Source organism: Leuresthes tenuis, unplaced genomic scaffold (genome assembly GCF_036924035.1).
Source record: "Leuresthes tenuis unplaced genomic scaffold, fLeuTen1.0.hap1 SCAF_20, whole genome shotgun sequence".
NCBI classification, from domain to species: Eukaryota; Metazoa; Chordata; class Actinopteri; order Atheriniformes; family Atherinopsidae; genus Leuresthes; species Leuresthes tenuis.
In genome coordinates this window covers 12433257-12458923 of record NW_027325374.1, presented here as the reverse complement: position 1 = coordinate 12458923, position 25667 = coordinate 12433257, and the positions used below count along the sequence as shown (strand labels likewise).

General features: G+C 41.7%; 1 protein-coding gene across 1 annotated transcript in view; it reads right to left on the bottom strand.

The window, feature by feature from the left end:
* The window catches only part of plce1 (phospholipase C, epsilon 1), a 64684-nt gene that overhangs the window by 25628 nt on the left and 13389 nt on the right, over positions 1–25667 (bottom strand). Inside the window, exons 6-7 of the mRNA XM_072373936.1 lie at positions 12664–12824; positions 12096–12238 (exon numbers count right to left, since the gene is read on the bottom strand). Coding sequence (XP_072230037.1) covers positions 12096–12238; positions 12664–12824 — 304 coding nt within the window. The remainder of the gene's footprint in view (positions 1–12095; positions 12239–12663; positions 12825–25667) is intronic.

The window sequence follows — 25667 nt, the reverse complement described above, 5'->3', positions numbered from 1 at the left end:
TCGTAAATTAAAAGAACATCAAAGCAGAGTTAGACAGAGAGAGTGTGGGTGAAACATTTTCTTCCCAAAGTGTCCCCTGTGTTTTTCTTTTTCAGGAATAAACTGGGTGTCTCCAGTCAGCTGATCCATTTGTCCCTTTATACCATATTCTCCTCTTCAACCCACAGAGCAAAGCCCACTTCACCCTCTGAAAGTAAACAGCACTGATCACCTGCAAGTTCCTGTGTTTGGATTTCAGTCAGGTCCATTAGACTGTCTGTTTACACACCAACGCGAACCTGTCCCGATCTCTGCTAACAAAGGACTAATGGACAGATCTTACACTGGTTCAGGTGCTGCCAGGTGGACATTCTGTGCATTGTCGGGATGAATGCCACATAAACAGACCTTTTTTCCCCGAGGGAGCTTTTCCATGAGTCACTTCAGGAAGACTCTTTGAAGAGTTTCATACAGCAGGCGCTGAGATATGATACCTACTCTCAAAAAGAATGTACTCGTAAAACAGGATGTCCGGGTGAGGCTTGTGGTGTTGGCGAATGGTCAAACCAAAGCTACGACAAAACATTTATTCAGACAAAAGCGGCCAGATGTTCTTAGGATCAATTTTTCTACATAATTAATATTCAGTTGATTTATGAAGATGCCTGTGTGTGAGTTAAGTGTTTGCTATTGACCAGACAGTTCAGCAGTTTCATATTCATACATCAATGTTGATAGTAAAACAACATATGGCAAGGAGATGTGCATTAAATAAACACCAGGAATTAGACAGGCCCTCTCTGGTCATTGTCAACTTGTCATATGCAGAACCTCATCTCCCCCTGCTGCTACACAGACACAAAACTGTGTCAGCATACATATGCACACACACACACACACACACACACACTTAAAGATTGTCCTTGGTAACTCCTGAGATGTGCAACAGGTAGTCATGGCAACCGCAGTGACTGCTCCGCAGGAACAAAACTTGCTTATTTACACAGTTTGATTTGTGGATCCGGCCTCACAGCTTCTGTAATGAACTCTCGGTGTGTGCCTGTGTGTAAGCAGACGTGTGCGCACAGGATAAGAGCAAAGTGACAACGCGCACGAGCAGAGAAAAGGAAGGGAAATGGCAGGAACAGAAATATAGGGAGAAAAAAAGATGTCACTGAAATTAAGAGGGGAAAAAAAAAGAAAGAAAGAGTTCGATTGGTTAAAACATGCACAAAAGCAAAGAAAAAAGGAATGGGAGGAGAAGGCAGATAACATAGAGGGGAGGGAACTGATTAGTAAAATCTGTGGAAATGTGGTCATTTATACAAACTGAACTTTCTGTTGCAGCGGAACAGAAAAAACCCTGAATCCTTTTATTGTCCTACTGAGACACATTAAAAAGTTATCAGTGATTGTTTAGAAAATAATCCTAGGCAAAGAGCATTCTTCCCAGACATGAAATGAAAGAGAATAACAAAACGTGACGACTGAAAATGTGAGAAATGTGTTTAAGAGGCTGACACACAGTATGTCATGTAAATAAATACAGAGGAAATCCAAAAGGAGCAAAGCATGGATACCAGACCTCCTTGTCGAGCCATTCTATAGAGTTTCTACGATGTAAACAGCTGCAGCTTGTTAAAAATCAAAAACTGAAGACATGAACTGAAGCCCACTTGATCATACCATGCAGTCAGGATGTGATCTGGCTAAACTGATCTTGATTTTCTCTCTTTTTCAATATGCACTAAACCTTAAACTTGCGTTAAATCACTATAATGCATTTTAGAAAACACAGTTTTTTTTTATTTCAGAAAAAGATGAGGACGGCATTAAGTTTAAAATAATCTAAATTCATTCTAAAATTATAGCCACATCTCTTACCAAGAATTGTTATTCCCAGCTCTTCTTGTGAAGTGGAAATTGAGACGGCCTCAAATTATTCGCATGAAATTCATGATCATGCAGCCTCCTCACTCATTCATTTATTCATCCACTGAACACGCTGGCAGACAGAGCTGTCCGACAGAGGAATAAACTCAACGCTAATGTGCGTCAATACGGAGAGAAACATCCTGACCGTACAGCGACTGCAAACACGCTGCCGTGTCAAAGCAAATGGGAATTCATCGTGCTTCACAGTTAGGGGGTGATCTTACCCACAAAGGAGAAAAGAAAACAAGAATTAAAAAAAAAAAAAATCGTAATAAACACAACCGCGTGGGATGAGGTTGGGGAATCCGATGTGATCAGTTTATCTCATATAACCTGTTTCATGTGAAAAAGACCTTTAATCTATTAAACATCGTAACCATTTCCAAGTTATATTGAACATGTGGTCTTTCTGTTAAGACTCTGGCAAGACCTGGATTTGTGATTTCTATGCTGGAGTTCACTCCTCTATAACGCATGCTGAATGCAAACACACCTACGTGTGTGTGTGTGTGTGTGTGTGTGTGTGTGTGTATGTTAATAGAACCACTTCTAAATGTGGCGGTGGATGGAACAGATAAGCTGAACATCCTTTTTAACCCTTCGTGGCATTTCTGTTCTGACAACAGGAAATAGGTTTTTGCATGTGTGTGTGTGTGTGTGTGTGTGTATAGCAAGTCAAACAAGTCTCTCTATATGGACTCCCATTTCAGAACTGTTTGTGTGTCTTAACGTGATCTTCCAGATGATCTCACAAATGTGACTCTTTCCATCGTTGATACGAATAATGCATGCAAAAATGCACTGAGCGCACATGCATGCCATTTTAGTGTGCAGTTGCAAACACATGAAAGTCAGATGCAAGGTATTTACATCTCGTCGTGACTGTGAACCGTCCATTCTGATCGGTCTTAAAACAGAACTGAATCAGAACTGAATTTAGAGTCAGTAACTTTGAAAAAGGCTCACTGTTGTGCAGCTCAAAGATAGCTCATCTTTCAGTGGGCACAGGACTGAAATCAAATTGGACAGCGCTTAACTGGTGACAATGGTACTCGGGCACCAGTCAGATTTCTTGGGTGACTGAAAATGTAAAGGTAAGGCTTGTCCTGAGAATTGGTCAGACATGGAATTTGGGAAACTGGAATGGAATCGAATGGAAAAACCCATTTTGCAGCAAGGATGTGGAATAAAAGGGGTCTCATCAGAAAACTGGAGATGTGTGGAACAACAGAATCCCACACCATCAAAATTTTACACGAGGGAATATCTTTAAAAAGAATGGTGCTCCATCCCTCCGGTAGTTTTCCAAAGATTTGCTGAATCTATGCCAAGGAGCACATGATCCGTTAAGGCAAAACATGGAGGCCCCGCACATTACAAGGACACTAAATGTTGTTGTTCTTTTAATTGATTGTCCTGGTAATTTAATGGGTTTTTTTTTTCCTTTTTTTCACCAACTGGAAATGAAAGCAAAATAAAGATATTGTCTTCCAGTCCAATGTGGGTGAGTTGACTCATAATAAGTGAGCCAATATTAATGCTGGTCTCACACTGATTTTTGGACCTGAAACAAAATGAAAGGAAATGAGTGAAAGCTTTCATCATTACCGTAAGGACTGACTCGTTTCCTGAGCGAATAAAGGTTATTTATACCAACCAAAGGAGAGGAACCTTGAACACAGACCCTGTGATTCCTTTGGCAGCCATATATTGTACACCGTCCTCACAAGCACGTTTAGATCTGATGACAACTTCCCTCTGGAGAATGCAGGGCACTTTGACAGGTGCGGCACAAACTGTCTGTGTCAAACGACCGTTAACAAATCTCCTCTTTGAACCTATAAATACATGATAATTGCAAGTATAGGATTTTTATTGAAAACAATCTTATTTTAGGGCAATACGATGCCTTCAACTTCAAATTCTTTATGTTTAGCTGCCAGCTGGCCGAACCTTTGCTGCGTGTTATTCCCCTACTCTTTACTCGGCTCATGTCACAAAAGGACAAATTTAGAAAGTAAAGCTATGTTTTTCTTTGGGTGGATAATAGCCCGCATGTTTATCAGATCATTCTGTGGCTCTATCCTCCTTCTGGGTGCTAAGTCTGTGAAAACGAGGCATGAAATGTCCCTTTACAATCTGTAAACTTTACAGATTTAAATCTTTAAATCTGCAACCAAATTGCCTCATCCGACAGTTCCTCTGTCAAGAAGAAAAGAAATAAAACCACGCACTAAATCCCATTAGACACTATCTCGCCGTCAGCTAGAACACACACTCACATAAATGTATGTACAAGTAAGTTTTAGCTCAACAAGTTAGTAGTAAACAGGCTTACAGCAGCAAACATCAACACACTCATTCAAACACTGTGCAGTAGCAGAGACAATAAACACTGATCTGTCCCACTGTGGTGGAACCAGGTGCAGCCTTATAACATTTGGATTCTCGCGATCTTTTATGTTTGAGTTGAACAGGACTCCGACAAAAACCAGAGGAAAAAAATTTAAACAAAGCAAATATCCACTTTTATTGTTAAAAGACCAAAACAGACGATCAAAGCAAGCACGTGAAAACGAGATTTAAATACTAAAAAAAGAGAGGAAAAAAAACAAAACTACAGCCCGAATTCTCTTTATGTAAGAGCTCACTTCACAGTAACCTGATCCATATCGGACTGAACGCACTGGTGGTTTTGTTTTTCATGAAAGGTATGTTATTTTATCCTCCGAGTCAAAACACTTCCACAGCCATGTGTGACATTCAGTGTTAGGATCAGTTCAAAGTGACGTTACCCAGAAACCCTGAAGTACTTGACGGTCATGATGTCAGGTTTGTGGTATAAAGAGGGCCACAGAGTACAGGCGTTACATCATCATTCACATATTCAACTAACACACTGACTTCTTAAAATCAAACTGGTGTTTCCTTCTCCCACTGCAGCTTATTGTTGTACCGGCACAGTGAGCTGGAAGGTGCTACGCTTAGAAGGGAGGATTCAAATAAATATTGTTAGACAGAATGCAAACTACTTCCTCTACTTCTTCACTGTCCGTGGATTTCTCACATGCAATAACTGCTGATTGATGACCCTACCAGACCGGGGTTGCTGTGGCAAAGTTAGTGAAGAGGCCTTTCCAGTAATCACAAATCAAATGATTCGACACAAGCTCAAGTGTCCTTGGGGCAAGACAACGAACGCCAAGCTGCTCCCAATAGAAGGCGAGCACACATCCTTGCAAGGCAGTTCTGCCTGCGTGGATTTGTGAACGTAGAAAAGGAGAAACACACCGGAAAGCCCTTTGCAGAAACTTGCTACAGTTTAAATGCCTTTTATGTAAGAGAAGGCCATTTACAACAGTCCCGATTACATCCACAAAAAGGCAGAATACTCAAGGAGACCCAAAATACACGGATGCACACATGCAGACAAATATGATTTGGTACCACCAACACAGCTGTGTGAGGAGACCCGCAGCCACACTGTACCTTACGTTTTCTCTACTCACTGATCATCTTGAAGTCTGTTCGGTGAGAGTGCTTCATGGTTTCAGACACAGCTGACCACTCTGCCTCCCACACTGACAGCTCAGTGCCGGAGTGACTGAGATACACTTGTCCACATTTGAGCCGACAGTCCCGTCTCTCCCGCAGCTGCTCCTCCTTTCAATCGCACTCTCTGCTCTATCTCTCTCTTCCTCGCTTCATTTCTAACTCAGACTTTCTTAAACTCGCACTGCCTTCTCTCTGTCACTCACCTGCCTGCCCTCCCTGTCCTGAATAGCAGAGACTTTCTTCCCTCGCTCTGTCTTGACTACATTCTCTATGCTTCTCTCGCTCTCTCTACCGCGCACTCATGTAAGCTCTCTCTCTCTCTCTCTCTCTTTGTGTGTGTCCCGCCCACTCCTCACTCACACTATACATAGTTCACGGCCATGCGCTACAGTTAGACCGGCCACACTACCCCACCACACAAACACACAGTGTCATACTTCAACAGTCAGAAATCAGTAATTAGTTATACTTCAATATCTAAACCACTGAAATCCTTTTAGCCGCTGTCTCTCATCTGAATGAATGAATGAAAAACACATCAACGGTGAAGTGGCCTGTTCTAAAACTCTTTTTCTTCTTACTTTTTTCAATTAAAAAAAAAAAGAAAAAGTCTTCTCTTCTGGACAAGGACTAACTCACACAGCACTGTTCCCATCTGCTGAACACAGGCGGCGTTTGTGCTCACGAACAGGACTGAAGGAAAAGGAGTCGGCAGGAGCGACAGGGACAGTAAACCCGGCACATGCCAACAAGCATAACAGCGCTGATGAAAATGAAAGCTGGCCGAGAAGCAGGCAAGGTGGCAGAGCACCACAGAGCTGAAAACTGAAAAAAAAAGAAGTCTACAATCAGATAAGGATGAAGAGTCACACAAACATCTGTGACGCTTTCCTTCTGTGATCAGAGTAACGAGGCCTGAGAGCGAGGTTGCTCCGTTTCTGCTTGATGGGAGGGTGAGATTAGTTTGGCCGTGTTTCATAGAACCAACATATTCTGTTGTTGTAACGTTAGCTAAAGCAGAGGAAGGGTATCGCTGTCTGCAAACTGTCTCTCTGAATGTTAGTGTGTGAGCAGATATCGTTGAAAATCCTCGTTAACTCACTACCTGGCCGGTGACGTCACTTGCAGCGTCACTGCTTGCCCCATATCTTGACATGTGTCTATCGAGTGTTTGGAAAGGGATTTTATAACTACAGTGACGTAATAACACAAGCTTGCTATCACAGGAATTCTTTTATGGAGGTATAATTTGAAATACTGGGTAAGGTATAACTATATTCTACGCTATCTCACCTTCACACGTCAGTCTCGTTATAAACAAACACCTTTCCAGTTGCTCATAACTCATAACTTGCTCATGGTTTGTGTCAGACTGGGTGGAGGTTATGCAGACAACAACCAATGTCAAATCACAGGTGTGGAGAGTAAAAATCAGTACAATCAGTACAAATCACTCCCTCCAACCTCTGCTGTCCGCTCCGCATGCAGAAGCAGGACTTGCATAGAAAAATGTGTGCGGCTGTGTGCAAAGATGTGCTTTATGATTATGAATGAATTCTAATCAGACACAACCTGTCCGTCTGGACTCTGCTTGAATACTGCGTAACCAAAACGAGTAGTTCGGTCTGCCTCAGGGGTGGTCAAAAAACAAGGGAAAAAAAGATACCCAGATACTAATCGATACAAAAAAATGAATTGGTACCTAATTAGTTACTCGTTTGCAACAGTATCAATACCAACGGCGCAGTCTTCACCTCCCCCAGCTGACACACAACTACACGCAGCCCCTCACTAGCAGCTGGACACAGGAGCATTGGTTGACATTCAAGACATGAGCTAACCCAGCATAGACCTAATTCAATGTTCAAGGGTTTTAGATTGTGACCACTTGTTTAATTTTGGAAGCATTTTTGGAGACAGGGCCACAGTATTTCATATATATATATACATATATATATGTATATATATATACCCCCCTTTAATTGTCATGATATATCTTATGAAACACCGGGAGGGAGCAAGAATCTGTGTTTGAGTGTGTGTGTGAGAGCTATATTGAGCCTGTCTCATAGCCATCATAACAACAGCAGGTGGGGACAGTTAAGCTTCTACCTGTTTCCATCCTAGGTCTTGCTTCGCTCAGTCATTCTAACTACAGCGTGTTTAACAAAAGAAACGAGCACTCAGACCTGTGACAAGCCCTGAAATACTGATGGGGGTGAGATGTGGACACAGCAGGTGGAGATCTTCCTCTTCCACCTCGTCAACGGTTTTGAATTCTATATTCGAACAAACTAATGACGCGTATTTCGTGTACTGCCATCGCTGTGACCCAACACTGGTAGGGATAACTGATTTGCTGTTTTTAAATGTGATTTCTAAATAAATTCGACTAGATTTGATTAAAAAACATTGAATGCCTCCTAATTAGTTTTTTTCCTCTCTGAGGTATTAAGTATTAAGTATTTTCCTCAGTATCGGTATGCCCCTAAATAAAGGACGGCGCCCAATGAATGTAGAGCTGTTTCCTTTTAGTTTTGCTGTTATCTTGGACAAAGTATTTTATAAAATATTCATGAGATAGTGCATATATATGTTGTAGAGATTCAAAGACAGAGAGAGACATTCTGATAATAACTGTGTGTCTACAACTCTGATCACAGAAAAGTTCTACAGAGAGTATATTTAGCCATAAAGGCCATGTAAACAATACGTGTTCTTAAAATCCTTGAGACTTCCTTTCACTTTAACTCCCCACCATATTTGCTGTCAATGGGTCCTAAATGCTGGAATCCAACACAATGTAAAGTGACGACTGAAAGGAGGAGAGACAAAGAAGCAAGGAAACAAAAAAAAATAAACACCAATATCGAGCCATAAGGATAGCAGCCTGTGACTGAGCTACATACTTCCTTTTCAGTAGCACAGCACATTCAAATAGCCTTAAAAAAAGAAGGAAATGATCTCAAGAAAATCCCTTAAAACAACAGTCGTTTACAGCTGACATACATAAATACATGGCTAAATACAAGTGGTCCTTTGAGTTTCGTGTGCTTGAATTACTACTTTGACCATAAAGAAGGTAAGTAGGTACTCATCCACTAATCAAAGAGTGACAGATGCTCTGTACACTTCAAGGATCTAGTTCTAGTTCTAGTTCTAGACAATTCAGCAAACCAGGACAGTGAGCCTTTACCGCTCCACTTATACTGGCAGCGCATCATAAAGCCCCATTTCATGGCTAATATGAACAGAAGGGAACAATTTCAGCTAGCAGCTACTGTTCCTATTGTTGTTTGGCCAAATATTGCTATGAAATCTACTTGAAAATATCTAAACCCATCTTTTCCTAAAACTAAAACTAAAAGAACAGTCCATGTAATGGCTTTCTACCATATCCTTTATGTCTATGTCATAGCAATGCAGTACGTTCTGTATGTCAGCTGACATGGACTGGGCAGACATTAGGCTCCTCATGCTTAGTAAGGACAATATCTGCCTCCAATTCTCCCGATGTTATCTCTATGGTATCTCTACCCCTCTAAGCAGTGCGATCCACCTTGACCTCCACTTTGTCTCCACCAGCTGACGCCGCCTTCCAACAGCAGCAGCTTAACCTCCCAACCAAAGCCCGTCGTACTGACCCACACACGTGCCTGCCCAACCTGTTAAATGTAATTTATCATCTTCAAAATGTTGCTCCTGACTTGCCTGCAAATGATTGATGTCGCAGACGTGCCGCAAATTATTTGTACACAAATAAGGCAGCCGAATACTTTTGGTTCATTACAGTGACACTGGCATGCAAAGAACCGGCGTGTAAAGACAGTTTGGAGTTTTTTTTAACTAAAGTTTAGTTAAGTTAAACTCTGTGATCACATCAAGGCTAATATTTCAATAATATTTAAAAAGCATTTGCTCTGACACAGTTCACATTTTACATTTGATCCCAATCTGAGACAATGTTTTAATCATGAATTGAGGGGGGAAACATGGAATAAAAATCCAGCATCATCCCATCCATCTGTTTTTATTCATACTTGCTTAAATGCAATTGAACGTGGCAATGTAGCCCATCCCAGATGGCAATGGGTGAAAAAGAAGCAATAATTAATGGGGAACTATACAAAGAAAACACATCAGATGGTAAAACGATGGAACTTTATTGTCTTTATGAGGAATACAGACCATTCTGAAGATTATAGTCTTAATAGTCTCTTACAAAACGTTACCAGCGGCAGCACAAGTCCATAGATCCTTAACTACAGAAGTTGCCCCAAATGTGGTGATTTCGCTTTTCGGTCTCTCAGAGTTGGAGCACAAAGTTGGCAGTGCAACGTAAATCCACAATGTGTCCAGATGTCTGTGCCTCCCATTTATCATTTACTCCTCCGCCATATTAACCACCGCAGTTACATTAGCATCACATTAAAGCTATTCAAAGTAACTACTTCTACTTCTTTGGAGTGTTACATCGGTTAAACGTACTGTACTGCTGTAACTGTGCAACTTTATTATTGCACACTAAGGGGTTAAGGGTTAGGTAATATAATTCTGTAAAGGCTGCAAACGCTTGATAATTATTCTGTAATTGTACTGATGCAAAACACTCGGGAGAACAAAAGCACACTTTGACTTCCAGGAGAAATGACCCATCACATATAGCGGTGCAAACCATGTTTCTAAAGTTCTGCTATCATTTCAAACCCAGTCTGAAATAAAACTCCATACAGCACCACTATTCTGGACATAAAAACTGCTGAGAAACCAGAGAAGATTGAAATGCATTACATGCAGCTTCATCAAAGTAACACTTAAAAATCCCCAATCCGAAAATAAGTGCTACAATAAACATTAGAATGGGCTTTTTCTTCTTTTTTCCTCTTTGTTACTGCTACGTTAAAAAGCCTACTCTTATTATCTGCTTAGACTACATGGCTGGGATTGAGAAAGAAGCAATTTTCACTAAGGCTTAAAGATTAGGAGCAGATTGTTACACTGAAACTCTGAAGAGTGGAACAATACCAAAAATGGGAAGAAAGCAATAACTACCCCAACATTGTCCAAGTTGGAAACTTAACTCAGACCCTGCCCCAGCTTGAGGATAATGAAATGTCTTTCATGCTATCAGATCATTTCTTCAATCTTTTACACATTTTCTTCTATCTCGGCCCCAACAATGCGAAGAGCCTTAACACCGGGCAAAGTTGATTTTCTGAAGCCACTTGAAAGCTCAGCATTTCACCCTTTGCCCTAAAGCCTTACAAGTGAGTCCGAATCTAAGAGTCTCTGTTGTCTCTGGAGAAAGAAACAGCTTTCAGATTCACTGAACGGTTACTCAGGTAGTTTCCCAAAGTATAAACAGCTGATCAGAAACATAAGCCCCCCCCACACACACACACACACACACACACACACACACACACACACACACACTACTCTCCCTGTACAGAAGAGTCGTGCTTAAACAAAACATTCAGTATCTGGGTTGCTTTGACAATAGGATACCGGGAAATTAGACAGTTACGGCTTGTGTGTATCAAATCCTATTCCTGCCAAGACTTCTAAATAGCTATGTGTACACGTGTCTGGCTCACTTCTGTTTGCTGGAACCCCCATTAGAACAGAGCTCAGTGCAATGCTGAACAAATGGATCGTGTGCGAGCGTTTGCGTGTGAATGTTAAAAAAGGTCGTCTGATCCAAATGAAAGTGTGGTGATTAGCGCGACTGATATTTCAGCAAGTCCCAAAGACAGAAATACAGAAATGAATAACTTTAAACGCCTGTGTGTACACTGAGCTCCATGTCTCCTTGATCTTACCAGAGACAGCCTGTCCCCTGGCCCACTGCCAGTGGAAATTAATGTCAGTATCAGCTTACATTTAAGTCCTACGTAACATCATTCTAGAGATGGTGGACAGACAGTTACCAGCTGAACAACAACTTGACTGACTGGACGGCAAAGTCATGTGGAGGGAAACCGAGGCAGGAAGAGGGTGAAACAGAACATAAATTATTTAACAGTCTATCTGTGTATACATACAGTTATATAAATGTTAAGATGTAACCTGATTGTATGGGTGTGATGTGGAGCCTGTGATGTCAGAAAGCTTTTTCTTTCTTTCCTCATGGCCTTTGTAAATCTTGTGTGAATTTGTTGGATCTAAATTAGAGGATGGAATGGAAAGAAAAAGAGAGACGGGTAATAAAGAAAAAGGAAAGAAAGTAAAAGGGCAACCACTGGGATCAAGCCCAACCAAGACAGATTCTGCTGTGGATGAGGAAACATGTGGGAAAAGAGCAAAGAGGAAGAGAAGGAAGAGAGCAGGAGACCACAGGGGAATAATGAGATACCCTCAGGTCACTGCTACTGCGTCTTCATATGCACCTTTGTTTATTAGCTTTTGAGGAGATTAAACTGCTAATTATCATACTTGACACTTAAGTTGTGTTCCAGACCATTGCTGGAAGACAATGCTGTAGGATAGACAAAAGAACTGCGTAAAGTTTAACTTCACGACCCCAGCTAACATTTCTGAGATCAATTCAATTCAACCTTAATTCACGAGGTTTACAAGTTCACAAGTTTTAAATACGCCGATGTTTTCCTTTTCCCAACACCTACCTTTCAGCACAGCGTGGCTGCTGGGGCCCTGGGGCAAAGGACAGTATAGAGCAGAGCGGACACCGAGAGCAACGGTGGTCTCTAGAAGTGCTCCAGCCAGCAGGGAACACACCAGCGTTCTCTGGCCACAAGCCCGATAATACCTACAGACAAAGTTTGTTTGCTTTAGTGCTATCGCTTTTTAAAATACAAGCCGCATTCACACACTTATACAGCACTATTTACTGCATCACACAATGATAAACACGTTGGGACGCAATGTGGGATTCAGAGTCTTGCTTAAGGACATTTCGAAAGGCTGATTGGGGAAGCCAGGAAGTGAACCACCACCTCTGATTAGCAGACAACCACTCCCCAAGGCATCTTTTTCGATAATGTTTCTCAAACACTTATAATTGCATTTGGTGCCGGTTAGATGCATATACAAGCATTTTTACTTTAATGAGCAAAACTAGCAACTCTTAAGCGGTCGTTGTTCATGATGCTCTGGTCAAATATGGATCCAGCTGCTAAATAACATCCAGGCTGAAAAAATTTGAGATTTTGTATGGTGGGAATATAACCAAACCTGGGTGGTTGAGAAGGATGACAGCAACAGCGATGAGGGCAGGAGCTCAGATCAGGACCGAGAGACTCCCCGAGACGTGCACATCCAGGCCAAGACAGCAGGAGCTTTCTGGCGGGATGAATCAAGTTGAATCCCTCCCTGTCCCGCACATAGTTGTGAATCTGTTAAGAAAACCATTAACAAATAGATCACTTACTGAGTGTGACCCGTGCCAATCTTTCATCCATTAGCTGCTCCCATACAGTACAATGAGAAGGAAACAGGCAGAAAACACTCTTTTGCCACTTTGAACGGGACCGGCTTCTGTAGAAACAAAACATCCACCATCAGAATATTGTAAAAGATTACACGCATGCTTTAAAAGAAACTGTTATTTACACTTTATAGAAAGGCTCTACCTACATTAAGTGTCAATCGTTACAGTAAAAAGCAATTAAAGCAGGATCAGATCTGGTTAGGCTGGGCTTGCACTGACTTACACTGACAGTGAAAAGTGATAAAGTCGAATAGCCTCATCGAGCCTGAGGTATGTATGCATATGAAATGAAAAAGAAAATTCATTCGTGCAGAGCCATTTCAGACCATTATGCAACATTTGAATTACAAGTCAATGTCATCAGCTCGTCTGCTGTGATGAGTCTCAGAAGCAATTTCCCCTTGAAAGAAAATAAATCAAAGTGTGAAAAGAAAGAATTAACAAAAAGAATGCACCGTGGCACAAAACAGATGGGAGGAAAGGTGGGAAAAGGACTCGCACAGAGTGAGACAGACAGATATGTAGCCATACAGCGAGTGTTGAATAACAGGGAGCTCGAGTTAAAAAAAAAAAAAAAACTGAAGAAAGCAGCAGACAAAAGCACAGCGAAAGAAAAGAAGTGATCGAGGAGCTCTGACTGAGCTGAACTTTTTGACCTTTAAGAAAAAAGCCTCCTACAGTATTCTTTCGATTCCAACCTTTCTTGGAACAAAATCCATCTGACATAAAAGGAATCACTTATCCAGAACGATTGGCTTGTTCTTTGTCCTTGGGTGAACCTCCAGACTGGCTCTTCTGGCACAGATTTCAGAGAAAAGCCATTAAGACAACATTTTGTGGCACTATAAGTGGGCACTTATGCCTTCAGTGGGGATGGATATTACAAAATCCAACAAAATCGATACCGGCGACAAAGAGGGGGATGAGTGTAATACAAGTTTAATGAGAAAATGCAGCTCGGGTGTAATCAGCGTCCATAAGCAACGCTTCATAACAGTGGCAGGAAAAAGCTACGCGAAAGCTACATTCTTATCACTTCTTTACATTGAGTGTATGTGAATCTGTCATCACAGACTGGCAACGCTGTGACATGTGCACACACAAACACACAGGGAATATAGTCCATGGCAAGCTAGTTCCCTCAATGGGATGGGTTTCCTGCATGGGGTGTAGGCCAGGCTGTTGTCAGATCTGAGTCCTCCCCGGGGAAAAGAGACATACCAGGCTGCACGTTTAGAGAGGGCAAAGAGTAAGGAATAAAGGAAGGGGGCGTTAAATACTAACAACAAACACGGACGCAAGGGACACACACCTCCTACAAAAAGCTCATGCTTAAAAATATACAATCAACCTAATTTGAGTTAATAGCTTATCAGATATGTCCCTCCTTTTTCCTTCCCTAAACACATCAGCTTTTTAATTTCAACATTTGCTGCTAGCGATTGTCTGTGTCCACTGAATATACCGTATCAACAGAGTATGACACTTTTCAGGGATGGTTGTTCCTTAAAGCCAAAGAATCAAATATTGTTTGAATTTTTCCAAATTCTTCACCCACTTTAGGTCAGTTCTTCTCCTGTGATGCTTTCTCTTTCTTTTGAGTAGCCCACAGAACCATAAAGGCAAAACGAAGCAAAAAAAAAAAAAAACCCAAAACTGTGGGTAAGAGCTCTTGTATATAAATGCGCCCGACTCCAAAGGACACTCCAGGGGATGTGGTGCTGCTTTTGATCAACGCAGAGTAGCTGGCTTCCCGTGCACACAAAACAAGCACATTTTCAAACGCAGACAGCCAGACTTTCAGGAATCATCCCAAAAATCCACACAAAAGTACTTCCAGTAATCGTGGAAGCACATATATGTACATACATGAAAAGAAATCTCTGGAATGTTGCCAAACAAATAGCATTCTTTTCTTTCATGTAGCCACAATCAAAGAAAACATGTGTGTGTGTGTGTGTGTGGGGTAATAATCGTTTTTCAACTCTGTTACATAACACTGTGCACGTCATTCAATATCAATATGTCCAGTGTGTTCTTCTTCATCGTAGATTGCATTACCACTGATCTTTCTCTTCAGTTAGTTAAACTAACTTGTATTAGACAGTCGCCATGATTGTAGCTCATGTGTCACAGTGCGTGCACAGGAAATGCTAATGGCTTAAGCTCTGCACAGGACAACTGGAATGGCTGATTTACCCTGCTACGAAGGTTAGCAACTGACAGCTCACATGCCCCTATAAAAGTTTGTGTATAGTAAATGAGCTCCTGAAATATTTCCCCCAGTTTACAAATCCACCTTTTATTGGACAGATAGTTTCCTGTTCCAACACTGCCCAAAACCACCGCAAAACGGCAGCTATATCCAGACTGTAAACTGCGTTTATAAGAGTGTGGTTTTAGGCTTTTTGACAATAAAAGGAGGGTCAAATAATACAACAAGGAGAAGAAATAATAAAACATTTTAAGTGACAGTAAACTCACATAACTTACATACTTGACTGAATGTGCCATTAAAAGTCCTATTAGTGCCCTGTTGGGTAATTGCTCTGCCTGACAACAGCCGTACAGGGAAAGGATTAGCAAGGGTCACTGAGGGGCACCGCAGAGACCGATGAACTTTGAGCTGGAATGCACACACATATACATGCACATGCTAAAGAAGCAGATATGCAAACACTTTGTGACTCATGCTCGTGCCGTAATGCACATCACAGCAGGCACATTCCCTCTGCATGAGCACGCAGGACACTGGAGAAGCCGAAGCCGTCTTGAACTCTTTACTTTGATGTCTCCGACTGGCCCCACACAAACGCACATATTTACACAATGACACCTTCTCCCCATACCAACAGTCTATTTCTCTCAAACACACACCGACACACACTTCTCAGCAATTACGCTGATTCTCTAAGGGCTTAGGTTCTACGATACGATACAGCTCAGCTGTCTGTAAAATGCTGACTGTTGACATGTATGCAGACACACAAGGCCACAAAGTCTTATCTGGTAATGATATCTATGAAAGTTTTTAAATGGGACTGGACTAAAATCACTTTAACAGCGCTCTGCCCTGAGACATACTCTCCCACGATGTGGACACTCGAGGAACAGTAATGCATCATTTCGCCTGAAACCTACTTTTAGAAGCATCCTGGAGGGTCAAGGTCAGTTGAGGTTAGCTAGGGTCATTAGAAAGATTTAACTCTGACTGCTTCTATTCCTTAGACATTTTCAAATTGTCCTTCAGTTGTGCCTCTGCAGGACAGATGACGAGCCAAGGCTTGTGTAAATATGCCTCAATTTATGACATAAATGATACAAATCATGGTTCGCAAGCACAAGGAAAAAGAAACACATTTTATGTTTTATGATACATTAGAATCTATAACATAATCAAGTCTGCAAAACTTTTCAGTGGAGCCGCATGAGCATAAAAACTGTGCTTGCGAAGCATTTACAAACGCAGTAAAGCGGAATCTCTGGGTTGCTTCATTCTTGAATTATTGTAAATCATGTCCGAGATAGCCCACTTATTCATGAGACCCTTCAAACCATTTAAGCTGTGTGTTTGCTTTAATGTGGAGAAAATAGAGCCTGGGAGAAAGGAGAAAATGTACACCCTGCCCACCCAACAAGACAAGAAAGTTTAAACCAAGTGGACCTAGTGTATTTGAAACTCCGAGCCAGGTATGTGCAGCAGCTCTGGTATTCCAGCGCCCGGACACTCTTAACCCCACCCATCCTAGCGAGTATAAACCAAATCAAAAGACATAAACCAAGCACACCTAAACATGCCAAGACATCCTCTGTTAGGCTGAATCTGTCGCTGGAGGTTTCAGATGTGTTTCTTACTCTGAAATCAACGGTTAAGATTTATGCTTGTGCACACCGTGTATCACACTCTTCCTCCAAGGAACTTCTGATCCTGCTTTGCATCACCAAAAAAAACCAGACATACTTTCTACTCTGCCCTGTTCTGTTCTTACTTTTTTTTACTCGATTGCTGTCTCCACAAAGTAATGTCTGCTTCCCTGCACCCTCAGCCTGGACTGTCTCACCGCTGGTTCTGCGCTGTGCTCTCGTGTGTCTGGCCAAGTTGTGCTTACTTATACTTGTATGTATTGGATGCACAACTTTGGGGATCCTTGAGCAACTTACAAGTGCATAAGGTAAATCCATCCCTCACAGCAAACATTAATAAAAATTAGCAAAAAAGACGATTGTTGAGTAAAGCTTCCAAAGGCCCCTCAGATATCACAGTCTCCAAATTTGTTTGTAGTCTTTTAGAATTGCTCAGTCTTGATTTACAGTGGGAAAGTTAAACTCTCACATGCAGACCACCTCAAGATCTGGAGTATTTCTAAGCTGTCCCACGCATTAAACATGTAGATATCTTACACATACACCTTGGGGGACAGTGAGGACCAGTCCAAAAACATCTTGAACTTTCTTGAAGAACTATAGACTTTTGGTCGTTGCATTGTTGTGGAACATGGCTGTTTTCGGTCTCAGTATTTTGACTCTGAGAGATTTGCATCCAGAATTTTCTGGATTTTTCTTTTTCCCCACGCCACTGACAGTCACACAATCCCAGAGCAGCATTATTCTACCCATGCTTTAAAGGTCGGAAGTTCCTCGATTAAGATCTTCCTCACTGTTTTCTTACAGTGAAGGCTTAAGGAGAACGTCTGTCTCCCATATTTCTAAACTGAATCTAAAGTGGCTCTGCTTTATCAAACTCCTGGCCTCCACTTGTCTGTTCTGAAGACTCCTCCATTTCTCAGCTTTGCATCCATATATTAGAGCTAAATCTATTGGCTCTGGAAATATCATTAGCTGATCGTCTCTAAGTCAAGTCAAAGGCCAAATGTGTTCATAGAATATGGGTAATAGAATACATGACTGCTTTACAATCCCATAAACGTGAAAATACTGTAACTAGGAATAAACAGACAATAAAACAGAGCAACAGTGCAACCCAGTGCAAATTATTAAAGTATCATACTCTGCTTAAGTCTAAAGCCGAGGAGAAGAGGTGAGTCTTACATAGCTATTTAAACATGGCTTCCGTCTGTGCAGAGCATACATGGAGAGGTAATCTGTTCCACAGATCGGAGCAGCCACAAAAGCTCAATCACCTGTGTGTTTCAATCTAGATGTGGAAACATCTAAGAGAAGCTGGCTCTCCGGCCCCAGGGCTCGTGCAAAGGTATGACCATGAAGAAGATCGTTTAAAGAGGATTATGAAGAAAGTCAATATTTCTGCTCTCGAGAGCACGTATTTAGGTGTCTGTAGTCAAAACCAATGGAAAAACTCATACACGGCACTTTGTTTTGTGCCCCCAAACGTTTGAAAATAACTCATTCAGTGACCCGTTCAGATTTTCAGTGGCTGCCTACATCACTCGTCAAGTTCATTCCGCCCCCTCTGCTTGGCCTCGGCCTCTGAACCCCGCCCTCACCAGCTTGCTGGAATGACGACGCTAGCGTCGCACAGAAATGTTCTCTGGTCACCTCTGCTGAGCAGCATGCATCTCACGTAGACTCCAGCCTCAGAGCAGAAAATGAGGCTTTTCCATTACAAGGTGTACGGCCATGACATGACATGCCGTGTCCCCTCGCTGTGGGGGTGGTCGGCTGTTTGTCATCGCAGCGGGTGTGAAGCTGTGGTGACTGCGTGTGTGTTTATTACCGTACATTACATTCATTTAGAAGACACTTTTATGGAGGAGTTACTGCACTGAATGAGAACGACTAAGACTCGACTGAGCGCAGCCGAGCTCAGATCCGGTCACTGGAGAAACAAAGATCAATCTGTAAATCCATACAGTTCATGCCCATGGTCATGTATTCATTAGTCATGCACACAATATGGGATATCTTTTCACAAATCATACATTCATTATGTACACGGTTGATTCTTACTAATTAATCTAACAAGTGTGCTTTGATATGACCTCGTGTCATTATGCCAACTTGGTTAAAAAAATATCTATTTAAGAAAAGAAAATAGGAATAATATGTCTCCTTTAAATTGGATGGAGCCAAACTAATGTCCCAACAGCATAATTAAGGTCCGATGAGATGATGGTGCCGCAGCTTATTCACAAGCTAAAATCCTTGTTTGGTGTTTTATGTCCTCAAACATTAACCAACCGCCTGGTGATTTTTATGGATATAAAAAAATGAGGATGGACACAGAACCTTTGTACATCAACATACGCTTTGTATGCATCTACCATATGCTTTGTTAGTGTGCCTGAGTAAAGTTTTACTTTATTAGGAAAGTTTCAGTGTGTTGTATGTGTACAGGGTCTGCAATCACAGACAAACTAAGACCAGAGATACCTGGTGTCCGAGTCTCAGTATCCACTTTGAATAAGACTGCAGAGTCCAGACTAGTACCATATAAGGACAGATTTAGGATGCTAGAATCAAAATCAAAACAAAAAAATTGGAATTCACATTATCAAGGGTGGGCAGGAAGACAGATTTACTAAATTAAGTATAACTGTACAACAGACTGGAGAATAACACCAGAAGCTGCCTGTGACTCCTCACAGCGAAAGTCTTAGACAAACCCGACAAATCTGCAGCTAAATTCTTTATTTATCTATGTATTCATGCAAAATAATTTGTCTTAGCTCCAAGATGACAAAAGACTTTTCAGTCAGATTAAAAAGATGAAAGGCGAGGCAAAAGTTGTTTGCAGTCCATCAGAACGTGCAATGACAACTGGACCGGCAACAACATCCGCTCAGCTGACAGGAAGGAAGGCAATGAACGACCGAAGGAAAAGAAGAGAAAAACCGAAACGACATGGAGAGAATATGCACGCCGATAATTAGGTTTCTGCAAAAAGACTTGCCGTGTGTGGTGACTCACAAGGTGCTCCAGGTCAGGCTCTTTGTAGCTCACCTGCTGGGCTACGACACGAACATTCAGTCCTTACGAGAAAAGCACTTTTCACTTTGTCCCTCTGGCAGCACAACAAACACTTCCTGACATCACACATTCTCCTGAACAGCAGACCGCAACGAGCACCTGTAACACTGATTTATAGTCTGCCAACAAAAACCAAAGAGGTAGAGAAAACTATCAAGATGGAAAAAAAAAAAGTTTGACTACAATATCTACAAGAGACATGCCAATTTTGAAAATAATAAGTACAAATGTCCACAGTCTTCTGCATTTATCAACCTCAAAAGCAGCTAAAATGCAACCTTGCTTTTAAAAGAGAACAGTACGATACAAGTCCAGTGCAAAGAGACAATTACACCAGAAAAATAATGTGTGTATTCAGAACAGGAGATTAGGCTCTTTAAATACTGTTCTCTGAATGCCGTAGGGGAACAGATATTTGGGAACTCCCACATAGTTTGTGGCTATAAAGAAGTTTATGAATTGACAGACATATTTAAAAACTGGCTGAAGCTAAAATATCTGGAAGGAAAAGCGATAAATTTCACAACTGTGAAATTTGACGTCACGATTAAGAGTTTTAGATATAGTTTCTTGCATAGCTTTTGATCTGGTTCAACAAGGAATAAAAGCAAACTGGATTCAAATCAGATTTTAGGAGTCTGTTCTAACCACAGGAGGCTCCAACAAGACTGATGAGACGGAAGGACAGAAGCAGAAAGAAAAAAAAACTGTTACAAAAGAGATCAACGTGGTTCGAAGGAGGTTTTGTCAAAACAGGAGGAGAGGTTTGACAGAGAGCAGAAGAAGGATGAAGAGGAGAGCCGAAGATGAAAAATGAAGGATGAGAAAGGGGAAGGGAAAGGATATGAAAAAGGACAGCACAGCAGGAAACACAAAGAGAGGTGAAGAAAGAAATACACAGGGGAGAACAACGAAGGAAATGGAGAGGGAGGCCAGGGGTGACTTGAATTATAATCCCCTGTTGAATTTCACAAGGAGCCGTTTGACCACAGAGCCAGGAGCTGAGCCCACCTCCTGAGCACCGCCTCACACCTTTAACAAGCTGAGGGTACTATTATGTGTGCTCTGCTCGGATGTGTGTCGCACAGACGAAGGTAGCACAACAACTACGTGTATTCCATTTATCGTAGACTTGAATAAATCCGTGGTGAACCTGCACCGAAACCCAGCCAACACACGCTTTCCACCGTTTTAGAGGAGAGAAGCAACACCTCAAAGATGAAAGCAAAAAAGCACACGCCGAGCTTCACGGGTAAATGGCTGCGTTTGACTGTCATCAAACGGTTTGTGAATGCCAGAGAAGCAGAAAGAAGTCGAGGAACGTGCAGCATCAACGCACAGATAGAGATTCATAGGAAAGGATTGAGAAATCCACCTGGTGGAGAGTGGAGAGAGAGTAGAGATGTAATGACATGTTGCATGTGGTCACACTTGATTTTATTATCAACCATTATTGAACAGATTAATATCTCCATTTGAGAGGAGAGCATTTGCATGACTTTGTTTTATGGTTCATAAAGATTCATAGCGGGTAATTGACAGAAAAAACAAAGTGAGGATTAAAACTGATGCCTAAAACTGATGTTATCTTTGTTAAGCCTCGATATCAAAGCAACACTTCTGAAGCACGGTGACATTCGTAATGCTCAGCCTTAATGCTCAGCCCTGAAACAGCCCTGAAGCACCTCAGATACTACAGTTCCAACACACCGACTGGATATCAACAAACGTTCACCAAAATAAACTAAAGTTTTTACTGCTGGAGCTCACAGAAATAGCATAAACTATAAATCAGGAAAATAAAACTGTAATCAGATATATTAGAAGATTTTCTTTTGTCTTTTTATGTGTTTGTTCATTACATGTAGTCGATAAAGATAAGTTGTCTCATTCTTGTAAGGTCCTGTAGCATTACCTGATATTTCAGCTTGACATTTTTGGTGACCTCTGGTGGTGTCTTTTCCTCTTCAGTGTGAAGGCAAATATGAGCGTAATGGCTGTGCATGTGCAGAACCAAAAATTGTAGGTGGAGCCAAAGAGCAAACGACATAGCCAGATTCTCCAGCGTTACTTTCAGTCTGTAGTATTAGTGATCAATCACAATAATGAGCTGCTGTAGAACAGAAACTGAGGCGGAGCAATTCCCTCAACTGTAACTGGTGAGTTTTATTTTACAAATAAAACATTTAGCTTTAAGAGAGTACAAAAGGGAAAAGTCGTGAACGCTAAATAATGTTTTAATAACAACAGGCAAAAGCAGCGGAGAAGCAAGGGGGGGAGTTACAGTGTAGCAGAGAGGAATATGACAGAGGAGCTGGAAAAGTCAGAGAGAGAAAAAAAGCAGGGTCATCCTGAGGGCCAAAACAACCTGGAAATCATTACCCAAAACACTCAGTGGGACCCCTCAACACCACCACACTCCCCCACGTACAGTTCTCATGATGTCATACTACAGCAAGCCACTATACTCTCCTACAAAACAGCACACAGCCCTGGTCAGACAGCCAGAGATAAGCCTGATGAATGTTTTTCACTTTTGAAAGTTTGAGGCATAACTTATGCTTATAGCTCCTGGTACAACATGCAAGCAACTCACAATAAGCACAAAGGCAAGTTTGCCATGTTGCTCTGGATACAAATGCTACTTTTTCTAACTCTAAGCTGTTTTAAATTTGGGTTTAAAGCATATTGATTCAAGTTCTCTCACTTGTTTGGACTTTTTCATCACAAATATACAATAAACTTCCTCCCAGACCCAAGTCTAAAAAGCCATTCTGCACAGCTCGGTTAGACTTAAACTGTTATCATGTTCAAAAGCGCCACATGGCAGGTACCTTCAAATGTATTTTGACATCACCACCACGAAGACATTCACCCTAATGAACTAAACAAACCCTGTTGCTGCAACAGTGAACTGACGCAGCATAAAGCTCACAGTGCAGCCCCACGACATGATGAAAAGTTTTTCCTTCAAGCACAACAACTACTCGTAGTAAACGGTTTACTTACTGTATCGGGGGTAAAAAAGGCTGATAAATGAAGAGAGAGGAAGGGAAAAAAAAAAAAAAACAAGCTCCAATCCCTCTCAGACTGTGTACACTTACAGAAGTGAGAGAAGGCTTGAGCGTAAGAGAGCACGAGAGAGCCGGAGGAAGAGAGGGAGTGCAGGAGATCTCCGTAACAGTCAAACTAGCAGAGGACGAGAAATAGGGGGAGAGAATTAAGATATGAGAGGAAAAAAAAAAAAAAGAGAGAAGAGAGAAAGAAGACAGAGATCCAGCGATCGCTCCCTCACGCAGAGGGTACCCCCATATTAGGTTATGAGACAACTCGGCCATCGCAACTCTGCAGGATGAGGGGAGATTTTAATCAGAGAGCACAATCTAAACACAGAGAGATGGAGGAGACACTGGTCTACAAGGTTTCAATCGATCCTGCTCTTGGAACCACTTCACTGTATAAGCAATGTCTGACTAAAGTAAAATAAGGCCACTGTGTTTTTATTAGGGACAACTCAGCTGAACCTGATGAATGACCCCCGGATCCCTGTTTTTCAAAAAGTGACATTAGTGATTTGACGCAATCTCCAGTTGGATTTAATCTGAAGCTAATCTGAAAGGAGAAGAAACTATTTTTGAAAAACAATCCTTGCGTCTCAATGTAGCACAATTTCCTTTTCAGAAGTGAAAACGTTAATTAGTGCTTCTGACGTAAAGTAAGGAAATCTAATTAAGCAGCAGCAATTATACAGCTGTTCCTGTACAAAGTAAATTGAAGTTACGAATAACACATGTGGTCTTTCTGAGCCTAAGTCACCCTGAGGGCACCACACTGCTAATTGACATTTATTGTTAAGGTGACAGGCCATCAAACCAGTTGTGGCTGAGGTGCAGCCTCTTGCTCGTTGTTACTAGCTTCGCTCCAGTTTCTATGCCAACCTCTAATTAAAGACCAGTGTTGCAGCTTTTCTGCTACAGACAGCTCCCACATGGCAGCCCCTCAGCCTCTGCTGTTTACAGGAGCGAAAGTGTGTGTTAGCGTTTTGTGCAGCAACAGATTCGGACTGCTGACACACTACACACACACTGTTACAATAGAACCACAGAAGTCAAACAGAGAACTTTAAAACATCAGCTGGAGCACTTATTCATGACAGTTAGACGGATAAGCAAAGCAAACAATAAGCACTCCATTTACTGTACATACGTGCTTAAATATTTCTCATGTTATGGAATCAAATAGTGTAATATTGGTCATTTTTCAGAGTTACCATTTTCATACAATACTGTGCTTGGAGGTTCTGTTTTTGTCCTGCTGACAAGCCCTCAAGCAAAACATTGGATTCTCACCGGCTTCGACAGCCAACAGCGCTGTCACTCCTTCGAACCTTGAACATTCACGCAGGCATGGGAAACATTCAAAGTCAAATAACCAGCTGAATCCAAAACTGATCTGTAAAAGCCGGTTCCCTCTCAGAGATGCTAAACCGATATTCCCGTCATAGAAAAATCTTTGAGGTCACAGACGACTGGTCCAGACCCGAGGGTCTGAGTGGCGGCCATCATTTGCTCCGTGTGGATGTATCGAAGACGGGATTTGGGTGATTCTTGGAGACGTGGCAGGCTGCGAAAGCGAAATGCTACTTTCTCCTTAACAACCACGTGAGCAGAAAGATACCGACTTACCAGAAGCTGCTAGTACTGTGTACACCGCAACAGCCTGAACTGTGTGTAAGAGATCAGTCGGACGAGTCATGAGTTATGTCTGGTGAAAAGTCTCACACTTTGTAAGGACTTTACCACAGATCAACCACGTCGAATGAATATGCTTCCACATCAAAGTCCCATTCACACGAGAAACACACCCTGCAGTGTGGACGCGTGCTTTAAGCTAAATTCATGGCAGCCGCCTCTAGTTAGGCAACCCAGCTCTGCTGATCACGATTTTAAATTGTTACTTGCAATTTTTATTTTATTTTTTGTAATCACGGTTTAATCTTGGCGCACTCGAAGAAGAAAGGACAAAAAAATACTGCGACATTATGATTTCCCTTAAGAATAAAAAAGCTTTTTTTTAAATTTAATTTCAAGTATCGCGTGGTTCCTCATTTTTTGGGGGGGTTCGGGGCGCATAAATGGAGGAACCCGGTGAGCCCGTGAACACTCGTGTTGTTGATTTGTTACAAGAACAGAACACCCCTGCAAACGCAGAGCATCTGAAAAGAAGATGGCCGACAGTAAAATAAGTAAAATAAGTGAACAACTAAGGCTCTTCTTCATCAACTGTTGAAAAGAAAGCAGCCGTTTTACTCTACAAAGACGACAAAGCTTTACAATCACCAGCAAGCCACCCATCTGCCTGTCAGCAGCTGCATCACTGAATGACGTCTAATCAAGCATGTGCAACTAAAACAGCAGCTTAGGCAGAAAATATGCTATAATACAGAATAGATTAAAAAAAAACATTGAGTTGTCACAGCTCCACAGAAACAGACTGAACTTGTTATTTTGGCATCTATTACGATGTTGCTGGAGCCAAAGTGATTTTTCTGTAATATTGAATGTGAGAGTTTCCTCACACGTGGACACACAGCAGTCACAGGTCTAAATGAATACAGTATGTCTTATTGGATCTGCCTACTCAAGTGGAAAAATTAATCAGCTGCATGCCCAGTTCACATCAAAGTGGTCTGCAGAACAAAGCAAACAGCTGGCCTGCCCTCGCTTTGCATTTCTTTGATCAATACTCAGCTAATTAGACTGGTCTGCTGAGCCTGTAATAAGGGAATGAGATTCATGTA